This window comes from Dipodomys spectabilis, unplaced genomic scaffold, assembly GCF_019054845.1.
Source record: "Dipodomys spectabilis isolate Male_0828 unplaced genomic scaffold, ASM1905484v1 ptg000002l, whole genome shotgun sequence".
Lineage (NCBI taxonomy): Eukaryota > Metazoa > Chordata > Mammalia > Rodentia > Heteromyidae > Dipodomys > Dipodomys spectabilis.
Genome location: NW_024870679.1, coordinates 36,115,287 through 36,132,734, shown reverse-complemented (window position 1 = coordinate 36,132,734; position 17,448 = coordinate 36,115,287). Strand labels below are relative to the sequence as shown.

The window sequence follows — 17,448 nt, the reverse complement described above, 5'->3', positions numbered from 1 at the left end:
AGGAAGCACACAGAGCAGGCAGGCTTCTCCCTCTCTATTCTTAATGCAACAGGCTCTGCCCCCTGCTCAGATTGGCCCAGCTCAGGTTCATGATTGGGTACTATGAAGAAGGTAAGATGTATTTGCATTAAATGGCCATTAAGACAAAGTCCAGGTCCTAAGTTCAAGCCCTCGAACTGACTTAAAAACAGAAAAAAAAGGGGGATTTTGAGATAAGTTGATTAACAGTATGCAAGCAATCTCAAAGCATATACCTTCTGCTATTTTCTTGAACAATCTGAGGTGTGTCTTAATTCCATCTTGGAACAACCAGTTAAGACAAAACCTTATATTTCAAAAATGTTTATCCCTACATAGTTCCTCTTTCCCTTTCTTTACTTGCTGATATTGTCTTAGCAAAATAATTAACAAGAGCCAAGCTACCATAAGCAGGAACTTTTAAGCAACTGTGATAGAAGTGATGACTTTTAAACAGGAACTTTTAAGCAATTTTAAGCACTGTCTCATAGGCTGATTCCCATTTCTTTTACCAGGTCAGAATATATTTGGGCATTAAAAAGATAATATTAACCAATTTGTTCATTTGCTCACTCACTGTTTAACAGCTATCAGAAGCCTTATGGCATCCTAAACATTGTTCTAGGTGTTAAGAATGACAACATAAAAGATATAGGCTTCAAGCACTTCATTGTCTAGTAATCAAAAACAAAAAACTGTACCACAGTGTGAATTCAGGATAATACAGATAAATACAAAGTTTGTCATTTGTATTTGTGTTGTTTTTTAAAAAATACCTAAATGTTTTTCTACTGTGTCATTACTTTTCTGCCAAGAGTTCTTTCCCACTTCATTACAGAAATAAATGGCCACCCATTTATCATTTAATTTTTTTTTACTATTCTTTAGGTTTTTATTAATTACTTGTATGCAAATGAAATCATGCATTCATATATTTTAAGGGTAAGTTAGGAAATGAATTTCTTCATCATTTTTCAAAACTTTCTTTTCCACAATTTTTGGGTCAAAGATATACATGTTTATGGTTAATGTCTGTTGTTTTGTGTTAATTTTGGAAAAGAAATGCAAAAGAGAATATTGGTAAATGAAAAATTGAATGTATCCTATAATCCCATTTCTAGAATCATTTATTGAATGGCCAATTGACTTGTAAAAGTTTCCTATTTCATATGAAAATACTTTCCCCCCTCTTCAAATCAGAGCCTACTGGGACACTAGATATCTGGTACACGAAGCAGCATGTGGACTACAATAGACAACAGATTTCTGTTTTCTGGAAGGTAAGTTTTCAAGGTCAATTTAAAACTCAGGAAATTCTATACACATGATTATGTATTTTCAGGACAGAAAGAGACCTTCTTTCCCACCGTGGCTTTGCCATGAGGTTTCTGATTTTGTTAGAGTTCATTTTCTCAGACATATCCAGAATTCCTGAGGGCCAGGCCCATTACCTTTGCCAGGAAAGAGGAAGAACTTTCTCTGCAGTCACTTCCTTCTTTCATTCCCCTCCTGTCAGATCAAGGTCCTTCCCCATCCCTGGCATAGTCCTCTGACTCCAGCTACTCCATTTCTTCTGACTCTTATCCACCTTTCCAACCACCTCCCTTCCCTAAATATGCCTAGCTGTGACCATGCTGCCTTCTCTCACTCACCTGCTGGGGAATGACTGAAAGGTGAGAAGCATGGATAGCACTGTTAGAAATGTATTTTCTATAGTCATTGAAAGAGAGAGTGCAACCAGAATTCTAATAGTAGAAAGTAGCATGAATAGCAATAGGAAATGGTCTTTCCTTGAGGAATAGTTGCAAAACATAAATAAATTGAACCACTTTTCAGAACACAATGAGCCTAACTTTGTCATTACAGACTGAAAGTTTCTCCAAATGCTGAAAGCACTATTTCCATTTCATTTAACCCTCAGAAAACCCTTATGGGTCTGAGAGAGGTATTCCTATAACAGAAAAAAACCAGTCTCAGAGAGATGAAGCTCCTGCCCAAAGTTACCCAGTCACTAAATACAGAACAGGGACTGAGGCCCCATCTTGACCTTTCCTGCTTCCCCACGACTCATCTTTGTTGAAACTATTTGAATTGAACTACTGATTGGCATGCTCATGAAGTTTCCTGGTGAGGCACACTCCACTTTCCTTCTCAAAACTCACATTCTTTCACTCCTCCTCCTCCAGTGGAAGACAAAGAAACAGTTTTGAACTATTCACCCACTGAGCTGGAAGCCTAAAGAGTCACAACCATGATGATGAAGTCCTCTCATGGATTCTGATCATTGCAATCTTCTTCAAGGTTAAGAAATGGCTTCCTTCTATCTCTTTTCCTCTTCTCTCTACACTAAAAATACTAAAAATAGCTTGGTGAATCATGATCAAGCTCTTTGAAACTAACACTGCTGCTCAAAATTTATTCGAAAATAAACCCACTTTTAATAAGACGATTCTCAAAGTAAGACTTGCAAAACAGTCATAATTTGTGAATATTATAAAAAGAATCCAGCTGGATTCTTGGCTGTGGGTTCTCATTTTCACAAGGAAGTAACTGGTTAAAAGCAAAATTCCTCCTCCCTGGAAGATTCTTCCTCCAAAAGAGTCCTCCACAGTAGTCTAGAAGACTGTCATGCTATTCCATTTCATGTCTCTTTTCTCAAGATTTTCCATGGCAGAAAGAAGGTCACTATATGGGCAACAAGGCCAACCAAACCAACAAGGCCATAGTGGGGATCCATAAATGAGAAGGCACAGATGTTAAAAATCACAAGTGCCACCAAGGTAAAGGTAGATGGTAATACATCCCGAATGTTTATCCTAACAGTCAGAGTCACCTGCCCCATGCCTTGCTTCTGTGCTCATCACGGTGGCAAAGAGACTTTCTACCCTACACTTCATGGTACTCTGAAAGCAATGTTAGACAGAAGTCAAATAAATACTTCCTTAACCACAACTACCTGAGCAAATGTGCACATGCAAATTCTTCTCTGCTGCTCGTTTTGGTCTAGCTTAGAAAGCTGAAGTGCTAAGTGATTCCTCTAATTCTAAGGGATTTCAGTGCTGTTCTAATCTACCCATTCTCTCATAAACATCCAGCCTACTCCTGCCAGGGCAAACAAAAGTCTGTTGGGACATGGCAGCCTATGATTGATCAGGCTCTTTTCTTTCTTTTTGTTGGTTATGGGGATTGAACTCGGGGCTTGGGAGCTATCCCTAGCTTTTGTGCTCAAGGCTAGCACTCTACCACTTTGAGCCACAGTTCCACTTCTGGTTTGGGGGTGGTTAATTGGAGATAAGAGTCTTGGGGACTTTCCTGCCTGGGCCATGGCTTTGGACCACACTCCTCAGATCTCACCCTCCTAAGTAGCTAGGATTACAGGTATGAGTCACCAACGTCCAGCTCAGACATCTTTTTTTTTGTGTGTGTGCCAGTTTTGGGGCTTGAACTCTGGGCCTGAGCACTTGTCCCTGAGCTTTTGCTCAAGGCTACCACTCTACCACGTGAGCCACAGCACCACTCTGGCCTTTTCTGTTTATGTGGTACTGAGGAATCGAACCCAGGGCTTCATGCATGCCAGGCAAGCACTCTACCACTAAACCACATTCCCAGACCAAACTCAAGACATCTTTTACCGTTAGAAAATCCTTCTTGTTGTGTAACCATAAACTGGAGGCTCAAGAAGGATGTTTTGGCCTAGAGCTGGCTTATGTAAGAGGTCAACAAGAAGTTTCTATGAGTTGGAACATTCTATGACTTGGAGCCAGATGGTGGTCATCACTGGGCTACATGCCATTATTCCATGATGCTCAAGCCTAGTAGGTTCCCAGGAAAGCTGGGCCAGTATTGTTTGCTCAAATTCAGGGCCTGAACCTCTGTGCTCCACTACTCACAGCTCCACTTAGAGCTTTTTTGGTTAATTAGAGGTAAGAGTCTCACAGACTTTCTTGCCTGTGCTGACTTTGAATCCTGAGCCTCGGATCTCAGCCTTCGGAGTAGCTAGGATTATGGACATGAGCCATGTGCTCCTGGTTCAGTGTTAAGTTTTGCAGAGTTGTCAAGGATCAAGTCCTTTTGATTTGATCAAGTCAAATCCTGGGTTTGTCCAGTGATCCCAAATAGGCTGCTCCTCTGAGCAGAGGAGTAGAATCATTGACCAGTCACTGGGAGGGGCTTTACTGCCTTCTTGCACAATAGGCCTACAGGCCTCTAGAGACACAGGGAGGTTAGCCAGCACGTACAGTAGACCCTGACCTTGTTTTATAATTCTGCCTCTTCTGTTTGGACCCATGTGCCTACTCCCATGAGGAATGAGTCTCATGCCAAGCCCTGCTGACTTGGAACTTCCAGGAATGGTATGAGGCAATCCCGGGATTCTGTTAAATGTCTTCCGAGAGAGAACATACAGCTAGATCACAAACTTGCTTTAGAGCCCAACGTACTTCACCAAGAAAAGGAGCAAAGGTCTATAGGTGGCATGGGATTCCCAGTGAGGTCTTTGAGCCATGTTCCAGCCCTATCTATAGCTGGCTATTTGTGGAGGAAAAGTCTCTTTGTCTGTGAGGCCTGCATCTGGGCTTAATTCACCTATGTTAGGCTCCCCGTCCCCACTAGAATGACAGGCATATGCCACCACTGGCAGCTCTCCACTAAAAGGGGTCTTGAAATGTTTATGCTTGGACTGACCCCCAACCATGGTCCTTCCAGTCTCAGCCTCCCAAGTAGCTAAGATGACAAGCATGAGCCACTGGCACCATTTCACGCTCTTTGTACTCAAGGCTAGTGCTCTACCACTTCAGCCACAGTGCCAATTCCAGCTTTCTCAAGTAGTTTATTAAAGATAAGAGTCTCACAGAGACTTTCTTCCTGAGGTGGCCTCAAACCATGATCCTCAGATCTGTCTTCTGAGTAGGATTATAGGCATGAGCCACTGGAGCCCAGCATCTCACAGCTCTTTTTAAGAGAAAAAGTAGTCTCTCTCTTGAAACCAAGACATTTGATCTATGAAACAAAATAACATGGGCATTATTTAAACAACAAATGCAGTAAGAAGGTATGCTGAATCACAAAGGCCATGGTAGGGCCGAGACCCCTTCCCAGTGGCCTCTAGCTTGGGTCCTTCCCTCCTTTCCTTCTTCCCAGTTTCCTTTGTTTTGATCAGGCATTTCAATCCATGATTCAAAGACATTTTCTTTCAGTTAATACCACATGTATTCTTCAAAAGAAAGTCACCTGAAACATAATATGTTTGATAATACCAAAAAATATATAGCCCATATTAACCTTAAACTTTCCTCTGAATTTCTTCAGTCTTGGTTATAGCTAGCCATCATCTTTCTGAAGTTATAGTTGAGGCCAGGAGTGTAAGAGAGAAATAACCTGTGTAAAAATGAAGCAGAAGCCGGGTACTGGTGGCTCAAGCCTGTAATCCTAGCTACTCAAGAGGCTTAGATCTGAGGATCATGGTTCAAAGCTAGCCCAGGCAGGAAACTCCATGAGACTCTTATCTCCAAGAAACCACTAGAAAACTGGAAGTGGCACTATGGCTCAAGTGGCAGAGTGCTCACCTTGAGCTGAAGAGTGCAGTGACAGCACCCAAGCCCAGAGTTCAAGCCCCATGACAAAAAAAAAAAAAAAAAAAGGAAGAAGAAACAGAATGCACTTTGTCATTCATTCAAATGACAAATATGTTATTAAGTCTCCTCTTTTCTGTTTTGCTTTTCCAATACTAGAACTCAGGGCCTTCTGCTTACTAGGTAAGTGATCTACCACTGGAGCCCTGTCCCCAGCCCTATCAGTGTTACCTTTCAAAGAAGGTTATTATTATGAAATTAAGAGTGGGTGTGAAGGATGTGAAGGTGAACTGACAGGTTAGGGGGAGTTAGATCCATAGATGGGAGAGTTCAGTGGAATGAGTTTGAGACCCTTGTGTTGTAAGTACGAAGTAGTTGGCATGTACCTCTAGTCTCAGCTACTCGGGAGGCTGAGTAGAGAGAAATCTCTTGAGCCCAAGAACTGGAGACCAGCCCAGGCAACCTAGCAAGCAAGACCCCACCTGAAAAAAGGAACAAGAAAAAATTTGAGTTACTTCTTCACTTTGGATTTGGATTGCTGAGGGCAGCCATGATTTCCAAAATCAAGGTAGCCAGGTTAAACATATCAGTTGTATGTACTTTGTAAGCAACAGGGCTGCAGAAACCATGGAGAGATGCAGAAAGATCGTAGGCGTGCAGCATATAAGGCACCATCACGAGGGTCGTGCCTGACCACAGTAACTGAGGACTCACCAAGAGTTTTAGGCCTGCATGTGCCACATGTACTTTTTGGAACAGCTTATGTCCTTGGATGCTCCAGTAGCTTCCAGTATGCATGAAATTATTCTCAACTTAAGATGAGAATACAGAGGCACATAAAGCTCGAGAAAAAAAAAATGGCCTAAAGTTATGCAGCTGCTATGCAGGAAAGCAAGAAAGCTAAAGGTTTCCTGAATGAGATTTGGGTCTGGGGATATAGCTTAGCATGAGAGCCCTTGCCTAGCATGGACGAGACCCTGGATTCATTCTTGAGCATCACTGATAAGGGATCAGGGCACAAGGGATGACAGTATTACGAAACCAAAATTAAAGGAAAGAAGAGCAGTGGTTAATCTGTTCAAATTTCCCCAGCCTTCAAGAGGACTTGATATAGACTCCTCTCTGACATAGGCTAAGGTTTATAAGTTTTGTTTCTCTTTTATTATTTGCATCAGAAGACACTAGAGTAAAGCACTCCTTTATAACTGCAATAGGCTTAAGTATTAAGAAAAAATGACTTAACAGTTCAGAGATACTCTTTCTACAATAGAGTCTGAGTTAAAAAATAAAATGTAATCCTAGCTACTCAGGAGGCTAAGATAAATGGACCAGGGTTTGAGGTGGCCTGGGCTAAAGAGTCCTTAAGACTTATCTCCAGTTAATGCCCCCCACCCCAAAAAAAGCCAGAAGTGGAGCTATGGCTCAAGTGGTACAGCACAAGACTTGAGTAACAAAGCTCAGGGCCAGTGCCTAGGCCCCTAGTTCAAGCCCCAGGCCACTAAAAATAAAGAAATAAAAATATAACAGGCAGATTGTGACATGTGTGAGATTTTTTTTCTTGTAGACTGTTTTTTATATGGACAGCCTTTTGAGGCAGAACTGTTCCAATAGGTTTATTAAGAGACTCATTCATTCACCATTTCTCAGATGCACCTCTGTCAGAGAGTTTCCATACAAGGTCTCAGTCATTTCCCCCAGGACAACAGAGCAGAAAGGAAATGGAAGGGGGGAACTAGCAGGACAGCACTTTCCATTTTCTCATCCTCCAACCTGTAGGAAAGTGGGATGAGGACAGTAGGGCCACTGGCCAGAGAAAGTAGAAGGGGTTCTAGGTGTTGCTCCCAAGGACACAGGATGTCCATTTGGGGTAACTCCCTTCTCCCTTGCATCCACCAGAGGGCACCTTAAAATCTCATGTGCTTCCCCTGTGGGACTGCTTGAGACAGTTCCTTCTTTGACTCAGCTCACTCATCAGAATAAGGAGTTACACGGACTAACTGTGACCATGGACACAAAGTTCCTGGCTTGGGATGACTAATCAATGTTTCTTTTCCTTCTGTCACCTGAGTAAGCAGCATTACAGTTGCCTGGCTTCCCAGGACAGTGTTCTCTGGATTCACAGCTTGACTCCTATAACTCAGAGCCTGCTGACCCTGGCAGAGAAAGAATTCTGGGGTTCCACCCACCCCGATCTGTTGAATCTATGACTGCTGATGATGCTATATGACAGAGTGCATCACAACAAGCCATTAGAGAAGCTGCTTTGCAACTTGGGGCAGGAAGGTGGCTGGGATCCCAGTGCTGAAACAAGTCCTGAACTTACCAGTTCATTGATGCCTGTAGCTTCAGGAGCAGTGATTCACAGGAGAGAGCTCTGCATTCTCCTACTCCCTCTCCTGCTTTTCCTTCCTCTCTCCTCTTCTTCTTCCCTTTTTCTTCTTTCTTCTTATTCTTCTACACTATTAAAACCAGACAGTCTCCAGCAACTTCAGGAGACTAAGAGCCTATTTAGTTCAATACTTGTTTCAATGTGCTTTATTTTTTTTTTTTTAAGGTTTCTGTTCCATGGACCCTACTGGAACTCTAGGTGTGTCTTCCAATTTGCTTAAGGAGGCCAACTACCCACAAGCAGCTAACCTTTACCCAAGCCTGACATTTTATATAAGCATAACCCCCAGAATGCCACATTTACCTGTCTAACCACTTCAATCTCACCTTATCTTTTCACTCATCTTCTAAGCTCTGAAACCTGAGATCTGAAGTTGGATACCCACCCAGAAGCTCGAGTCCAGGCCCTTTACTATGTCCTGGAGACCTTTATAAGCTTCTGACCTGCCCCTTCATTTACCAAATGTTACAACCAGTTGCACTTCTGCAAGGGTGACTGCGCAAGTTCCCAGTAACTCTTTCCCCTCTTTCAGTATTTTACTCTTGGACAGAATGAGATGTCTGGGTATAGGAAGGAGAGAGATAATACAGGCTGATTTGCAAGGTCCTGTGGAGTTTTCTTCTATTACTCTCTGTTTACTTACTTGTTAAAGTAGGGCTTAAATCTCGGGTCACTGGAAGTAGAAACTTTGTTTTGCCTTTTGGTTTCTGGGGTTTTTTAGAGTGAATCCTGGGGCTTGAACTCAGGGCCTAGGTGCAGTTTCTGAGCTTCTTTTGCTCAATACTAGCTCTCTAGCACTTGAGCCACAGCTCCACTTCTGGCTTTTTGGTAATGTATTGGAGATAAGAGAGTCGCATGGATTCTCCTGCCCAGGCTGGCTTTGAACTGTGATCCTCAGATCTCAGCCTCCTGAATAGCTAGGATTATAGGCATGAGCCACCTGCACCCAGCTCCGGAAGAAGGAACTAACTGAGCTTGTTTAACTCTTGGGAAGTGCTGAGGTGAGGTACGGGGGAGGAGTAATATACTTCTGCTTGATCTACAGAGCAGTTAAAAGGATACAGTGAGAAATAACTGAGGGACTGTCTTCAATAATGCTAACTTTAGGAACCTGCATTCACCTCGTACACTGACCAGGGTTGTTATTTTTTTGTTTTTGCTAGTACCAGGGCTTGAACTTACCTTTGCCTACTCAGCTGACTGTCTATTACTTGAGCCACATGTCCAGCCTGGCTTTTTGCTGCTTAATTACAGACTGAGTATAGTGGGCTTTTCTGCATAGGGGTTGGGCTTGAATGGTGATCATCCAGGTCTCAGAAGTCAGGATAACAGGTGTAAGTCACTGGCACCCAGCTAGCCATGGTTGAAGATTTGATTTTAGGCTATGTGGTACAGATGTATTATGTTGATCTGACTCCCAGAAACAACAATGAAAAAGGCAGAGGCTCCCGGATGAATTCACAGCAAACGTGCAGCTGTTGGGCCAAACAGAAGGCTTGAGTCAGCAAATAGGAACATTCTCTCCCAGAATGCTAATTGCTTTGGGAGTCAAATTATAATCAGCCATTTTATTCTCTTAAAATGAAAAACAGAGGTTGGAAGTGAGCTAACATTCTTGATAGCCTAGCCTTTCTGATAGATGAACTACTTAGGAAATCTTGGTGATGAGGGAACCAGAGCAGGCATTTGCTGTGCCTAAGGTGTTTCTTTCAGCAGATGAAGCTTGAGCCCCCATGCTGAGAGGGGATGGGCACTGTGTGTTTCCCTCCACAAGTCCATTTTCCAGGCTTCTGTCTCCCAAACAAGATTGTAAGTCATTTGTTTTCACCTTACTTTCCATAACTGGAATCTCCCCAGTTACAACACTTAGACACACATTTATGAGGAGTTTCTTGGTTTCTTTTTTGTTTTTTGCAAGTCCTGGGGCTTGAACTCAGGGCCTGGGCACTGTCCCTGAGCTTCTTTTTGCTCAAAACTAGCACTCTACCACTTGAGCCACAGTGCCACTTCCAGCTTTTTCTGTTTATGTAGTGCTGAGGAATCGAACCCAGGGCTTCATGCATGCTAGGTGAGCGAGCACTCTACCACTGAGCTACCTTCCCAGTCCCAGCACAGATAGCTAGTTCATTTCACCAAGTATAGATTTTGCTCACTCAGCTCTTGAATGTCTTGGGTTTGATGTTTTGAACAGCCTTATATTTTCTACACAAAGCTCTGTGTGTGTGTGTGTCTGTGTGTGTGTGTGTGTGTGTGTGTGTGTGTGTGTGTGTGTGTGTCTGTGTGTCTGTGTCTGTGTTTCACAAATTTAGAAATGGAGAACTACAGGGACTGAGAGCCTAGTCCTGGGTCTGTGTTATGGCTCAGATCCCATGCTGTCTTACTGACCAGATTGAGCTACTTTCTACTAGTAAATTTCACCTAGAAGAAAGGAAGGAAAGTCCATGTGTCTTGGAGCATTATCTTTCAACAATGATTAAATTGAGTCCTTGTATAGAACTATGAAGTGGAGATGAGAAGGCATAAATTAAAAACCACTCAGATATAGCCACCTAACATAGGGACATGGAGGCCCAGGGTAGGAGCATCTAGTAACCTTGCTGGAGAGGAAATAGTAAGTGGATGTGTTTTGTTGCAGAATCTGAGTGTGTCAGAGGCAAGAGGACAAATACTGTACTATCAGGTGACCTTGCAGGAGGTGACAGGGAGGAAAATTATACTACAGAACATCACGGGCTATACCTCCTGGACATGGGTCATTCCCAGAACTGGGACATGGACCGCAGCTGTGTCTGCAGCCAACTCAAGAGGAAGTTCCCTGCCCACTTATATTAAGATAATGGATCTGTGCAGCACTGGTAAGTACTGATCCTTTGTCCTATTCGTCTTTTACCTCCAAAGTTTATACTCCCAGCCTTTGGAGCCTGGCATGAGGAGTTGGGAGTTTAAACACTGGAGTCTACAGCTGTCTTTTTCAATCAGCTGAGTGGTCTTGGTCAAGTGACTTCACACCTCTGCACTCCAATTTCTTCCTCTCTAAAAGAAGAATTCTATTTCCTATCTTGCAGGTCATCACAAGAGTAAATAATATACAAAGCCAAGCATTGGTAGGTCATACCTGTAATTCTAGCTACTCAGAAGGCCGAGATCTGAGGATCACAGTTCAAAGCCATCCAAATGGGCAAATCCATAAGATTCTTATCTCTAATTAAACAGCAAAAAGTTGTTGGTAGAAATGTGGCTCAAGTGGTAGAGTGCCAACCTTGTGCAGAAAAAGCAAGATGAGAATGTAAGACCCTTGAGTTCAACTTCCCACACCAGCACAAAAAATAAAATAAAATAAAATTATAAAAAAGGTCAAATGTGTAGCAAGCACTTAATAAAATATTAACTAGGAAAGTATTAGTTACATTAAATTGAATACTAACATTTTTCAATTAGACTAAGATCTATACTTATTGTTAAATTCTACATAAAACATTTTAGATTTACTATTCAGAATGTATTTTTCAACCAATAATATTAAAAAGAGATTCTGACTGTGATGAAACTCTAGTAAAAACTCTGCTCTACCATGGCTCTTTACTACACAAATTTAAATATGCATCCAATTATTTTCATCTAAAAACTCCCAGTGAGATGGAGAGTCTCACATTTATAGTCATAGTCTTGAAAAATAACTCCTTAAAATAAAAGTCCATGATTAGCCAAGAAAATGGATGCTAATACTACCGCTCAAGATTTGTATTCTACAAGAATTCAATGTCAACACTGTCAATCAGCCTAACATCAAAAAATGAGTAAACTGAATTAAAACCCTATAATTAGACCCTTTCTTAAGATTTAATGTAATAATTTTAGGTACATGTGAGTCTAGCACAATCATTTTAAAGAAATGTCTACCAAAACATGATCTCAAATTCACTGTTACATCCTGGTTCTGTTTCTTCTCAGTTATATATCAGAAAGCCAAAGATAATATAGTTGATAAAATGACTGAGGGAAGAAAAGCTAGTTCTGGACATGGCCTTGAGCTGTCACATTCACTAGGCATGGCCCCTAGCAGTTAGAACTGTTCTTACCAAAGGACTGACTACAGAGACTTAATTATCTTCTTATGTGAAAGATGTTCACAGAAAGATGGCTCAGGGTAGGTGACAGCTTTGTGACTTCAGGCCTCTGGGCTCCTCTTTCATTCCCTCTGCCAAGCTTGGCTCTCATCCCCAACATGGAACTGATCCAAGATGGTTGCCAGAGCTGTGTTTCCTTTTAGGCTGCAGAAGAGAAGGAAAGAAGAAGGTCTTAGCTTCACTCTTAAGAGTTTTGCAGTTAGGCACTGGTGGCTCATGGCTGTAATCCTAGCTACTCAGGAGGCTGAGACCTAAAGCTCCCAGTTCAAAGCCAACGTGGGCAGGAAAGTCTGTGAAACTCTTACCTCCAATAAACTACTCAGAAAAATGGCACTATGGCTCAAGGGGTAGAGCACTAGCCTTGAGTACCAAGAGGCTCAGGGACAGCACTCAGGCCCTGAGTTTAAGCCCCAGAACAGGCCAAAAAAATAAGTTAAGTAATTTAATTAATTAATTAATTAAAGCAAAAGACTTCAGGGGAAAGGGCTGAAGTTGCAGAGTGCTGGCTTACCATGCTAAAGGCACTACGTGCCTGCACTACATACACACCAAAAAATTTATAAAAGGAGCAATAAAAATATGAAAATAGGGGGTTGGGAAGGTGGCTCAGTGGTAGAGCGCTTGCCTTGCATGCCTGAGGCCCTGGGTTTGATTCCCCAGCACCACATAAGCAAAAAGAAAAAAGCCAGAAGTGGCGCTATGGCTCAAGTGGTAGAGCGCTAGCCTTGAGCTGAAGAGCTGAGGGACAGTGCCCAGGCCCAGAGTTCAGGGCCCTCGACCGACCAAAAACAAAAGAAAAAGAAGATAAAAATAAAAAAAATATGAAAATATGTTTGGCTTAACTAGCGATCAATGAAATGCAAGTCTGAAAACCATGGAAGACAAAGTCAGATGGACAGCATAAGTAGATCTGAGTACCTACTGGGTGTTAGTGAAGGTGTAAGGGGAAGGAATACTGTTGTCAGTTGTTGGTGGGTGATACAATGTCTGGAAAGCAATTAGGCAACAGATATCAAACTTGAAATATGCACGTATTTTTGACCAAGGAATTTTACCATTACAACTTTATCGTCAGCAAATAATAAGTATTACAATGTAAGTACAAAGATGTCTGTTGAAAATTATTTCAAGTGGTGAAACATTGTGACACAAATGTACAATAATAGAAAATGGACTGTTTAAACATACTAGGATGCTCTCTGTCTTAATCTCATACTAGCATTCAAGTGACAAGGTGGATATATTTTTATTGACATGGAATGATACACAGTCTAAGTGACTGAATATGTTTTCAAAAATGTATATGGGACAATGCCAACTATTTAAAATATGTAAATATTTACATGAGCTTGTGTTTTCCACACAGGAAAAACAAGGCTAGAAAACATGGAAATGTTAACAGAGGTTCTCTTTGTGTCATTGGATTGCAGGTGATTTTTCTACCTGTTTGTATTTTTGGTACTACTGGGGATTGAACCCAGGGCCTCACACTTGCTAGGTGAGTGCTCTATCACTTGGGCCACACCTCTAGTCCTTTTACTTTCAGTATGTTTTCAGAAAAGGTTTCACACTTTTGCCTGAGCCAATCTCAGACCAAGATCCTCCTGTTCCTGTCTCCCAAATAGCTGGGATTGCAGGTAAAGTCCACTACACCTGGCTCCTTTGTTGTTTAATGATTCAATTTTTCTTCAATGAATAGGCATCATACAAAAAATTTTCAAGTAAAAGTCTGTGGTAGTACCCTGCTGGGTTTTTGTTTGTATTTTTTCTGTCAGTACTGGGACTTGAACTCAAAGCCTAGATGCTGTCTCTAGGCTTTTTTGCTCAAGGCCAGTGTTCTACCATTTGAGCCACAGCTCCACCACTGGCTTTTTGATTGTTCATTGGAGATAACCATTCCTGCCCATTCAGATTCAAACTGGGATCCTCAGATCTCAGCCTCCTGAGTAAACAGAATTACAGGTGTGAGCCACTGGTGCCCAGCTTACCCTGCTGTTTTAAAAATGTAGTATGTTAAAGCCAGATGTGATGGCACACGTCTATAATTTCAGTACTTGGGATGTGGAGTCAGGAAGATCACAAATTTGAGGCCAGTCTAGGAGACTTAGTGAGACCATATCTCAAGAAACCTCAAACCTCACTGCATAGAAGTCTGAAAGTTACAAAACTTCATTCTAGAGTCTTTGCTTATTAAAGTGACACATCCATCATGTTAGCGTTTACCTCCCTATGCGTGTTCCTACCTGAAAGGAAAGACAATGACTCGACATTACTTAATGTGAGCTTACGTTGATGTGGAGGAAGCAGGTACAATTTTTTTTGCGAAACATATCTGCCACAGCATTGCATGTCAAGAAAATTAAAGGAGGGGGAAACTTGGAGAGAGCAAAGGAAGGGATGACATTGCCCAGAAGAAATGTACTCATTACCTGACTTACAAAACAGTACCCCTGTGTACATCACCTTAATAATAACAATATTTTTAAAAAAGAAAATTAAAGATGTGTAAAACCCATAAACCAAAATGTAAAAGACCTAGTACTTGTGCCCAAGAACTCTTGAAACAAAGGAAGAGTTGGAAGTCAGAAAATAACCAGCAAAAAGCCAGACTGGAGGCATAGTTCAAGTAGTAGCGTGCCAGCCAAGCAAGCACAATGTTACTCATGCCTGTACATGTAATCCCAGCTACTCAGAAAACAGAGATCAGGAGAATCTCAGTTCAAGGCTGGTCCTTGAACTGAGATCCTCTCCTTCCCTCTTCCTTTCCTTTTCTCTTTTGCTAGGAAACCTTTTACTTCTGAGCTATACCCCTAGGCCAGCTGGCTACTATTATTATTATTATTATTTTTTTTTGGTCATAGGGCTTGAACTCTGGGCCTGGGCACTGTCCCTCAGCAATTCAGCTCAAGGCTAGCGCTCTACCACTTGAGCCACAGCACCACTTCTGGCTTTTTCTGCTTCTGTGGTGCTGAGGAATTGAACCCTGGGCCTTGTGCATGCAAGGCAAACACTCTACCACTAAGCCACCTTCCCAGCCCAGCTGGCTACTTTTGAGATCAGTCTGATGGTATGAAGTAATATATGAGTGATATGTAAGTTTACTCAATAATCAAGCAATTCTGTGCTTGAATATCCAGAGCTGATCAAGAACAGAATGTTCTCTGTACCTGGGTCTGTATGGACAGAGCTAGAAGGAACTTCCTGATAGTCACTTGGAGATCGCACACATAAAGGGTTTGGGCACTGATCTGTAGGAATGAACTAGATTGACAAAGGAGGAGGATGAATATATAACAGACACATAAGATTAAATAAAAAAGAAAAGAAAATGTTAGATTTATCTGTCTGTCATGTATGTTCCATGAAAATCCAACAAACCACAAAGCTAGGCTAATTTTCAAAGATATATAAATGTCTACAGACATATGGAAGGTGAATTAGAAGGCTTCTCATTAAATTCACTAGAGTGGATCATGTGGGAACACAGGAACGGAATGCGAAGGGGAAAATTCCACAAATAACATTCCACAGGGCTCCGCACTGCTCATGATGTTAGTTCTCCAAGGCCCAAGAAATGGGATGAACATAAACTGGTGACCTGGAAGTCCTCAGATTGGTTCTTTCTGAATGGTGGCTGGGATGAGCTATTGTGATTTTCTATGTTTATCTTCACTGATTTCTCCCCTCCTCTTTTTTCCCCCATAAAGGGTCTTTGGCTCCTCGTGAGGTCTTTGCAAACTCAGAGGGCATGGATGACATTGTGGTGGCCTGGCGGCCTCCCAGAAAAGCTACCTTTGCTATTCAGGAGTATGTGGTTGAATGGAAGTCATTCCATCCAGAGGCCAGCATGCAGCCCCCTCTAAACTGGCTGAGGGTCCCCTCCTACAATGTGTCAGCTCTGGTATCAGGTGTGTAATAGTTCACCTTCCTTCTAGAGGGCTTCCATGTCCAGTTTTGTTTGGTGATGCTACCGGCAGAGGCCTAGAGCCTTGCCTTCAATGATCACAATGAGACAGTGGTGAACTAGAACCCATTACAACAACACTGAACAATACACTACTACAGCCATAGAACTGCTGAACTAAAATGCTATGCTGCTGGCACAGTGCCAACAAAAGAAAAATAGAACCAGAAAAAAAAAACAGAATAGTATGGCTGAGGTGGTTAATCTGTCTATGTGATACATGCCTTTATCTTTGAGCAATTCATTTAACTTAAGTAAGTTTGTGTATTGTCATTATTTTAAACCATCACACAGATAAGGAAGCTAACTAGGAGATCTCTATTCCCTATTCTGCTACTTGTTATTAGTGTGATAATTAATCCAGAGTTATGTATATAATAATTGATATCTGTAATCCTCAGGTTCATGATGGTAGTAGTTAGAATCAAGTGAGAGAAAGCAGCTGAAAAATATTGTAAAGTAATTGGACAGCTGGGTACTGGTGGCTTACAGCTGTAATCCTAGCTAATCAGGAGGCTAAGATCTGAGTATCAGAATTGGAAGCCAGCCCAAGCAGGAAAGTTCAAGAGACTCTTATCTCCAATTAACCACCAAGCCCTAAAGTAGAGCTGTGATATAAGTGGTAGAGCTCTAGCCTAGAGCAAAACAAGCTAAGGAGTAATCCCAGGTCCTGAGTTCAAGCCCCAGACCCAGAACAATAATAAAATGGCTCCCTGTGTGACTTAGCATGCCTGTTTAAGAACATGCTTGGCCAGGTGTTGGTGGCTCACACTTGTAATCCTATCTACTTAGGAGACTGAGATCTGAGGACCTCAGTTCAAAGCCAGCACAAGCAGGAAAGTCTGTGAGACTCATTTCCAATTAACCACCAGAAAACCAAAAGTGGCGCTGTGGCTCAAAATGGTAGCGCACTAGCCTTGAGCAAAAGAGCTCAAGGACAGTGCCCAGGCCACAAGTTCAAGCTCCACAACTGACATAAAAGAAAAAAAAGAACATCCTTTTCCTGGCAGAGAACATAAAGCCCTACATATGTTATGAGATCTGCGTGCATGCGCTATCAGAGGGTGGAAGAGGATGCAGCTGTGTCCAGGGTAGCTCCAAGAACAAAGGTGAGCCCGGCAACTTCTACCAAGCTTTGCTTTCAGTCAATGAGTGGGACTCAGAAGGTAACAGAACCTCCTGTGTCTTCTTCACAGAACCACAGAGTGGCCCCCGCATCAACACCATCACAGAGGAAAGTGGGAGTGCTTTTGTTTTCTGGAACCACATCCCAATCCAAAACCAAATGGGCTGCATCCTCCATTACAAGATATACTGGAAGGAACGAGACTCCAAGTCCCAGCCTGAGCTCTGTGGTACGTATGGAAACCAACTTCAGAG

General features: G+C 42.1%; 1 protein-coding gene across 4 annotated transcripts in view; it reads left to right on the top strand.

Annotated features, from left to right (window-relative positions):
- Il12rb2 (interleukin 12 receptor subunit beta 2) overlaps positions 1 to 17,448 on the top strand; it is a 66,090-nt gene that overhangs the window by 29,179 nt on the left and 19,463 nt on the right. For 3 of the 4 annotated variants that reach the window (XM_042683721.1, XM_042683748.1, XM_042683739.1), the window contains 5 exons: positions 1,219 to 1,298; positions 10,613 to 10,832; positions 15,812 to 16,012; positions 17,079 to 17,177; positions 17,265 to 17,423. In XM_042683721.1, coding sequence (XP_042539655.1) covers positions 1,219 to 1,298; positions 10,613 to 10,832; positions 15,812 to 16,012; positions 17,079 to 17,177; positions 17,265 to 17,423 — 759 coding nt within the window. The remainder of the gene's footprint in view (positions 1 to 1,218; positions 1,299 to 10,612; positions 10,833 to 15,811; positions 16,013 to 17,078; positions 17,178 to 17,264; positions 17,424 to 17,448) is intronic. The other variant, XM_042683730.1, reaches the window with a different exon arrangement.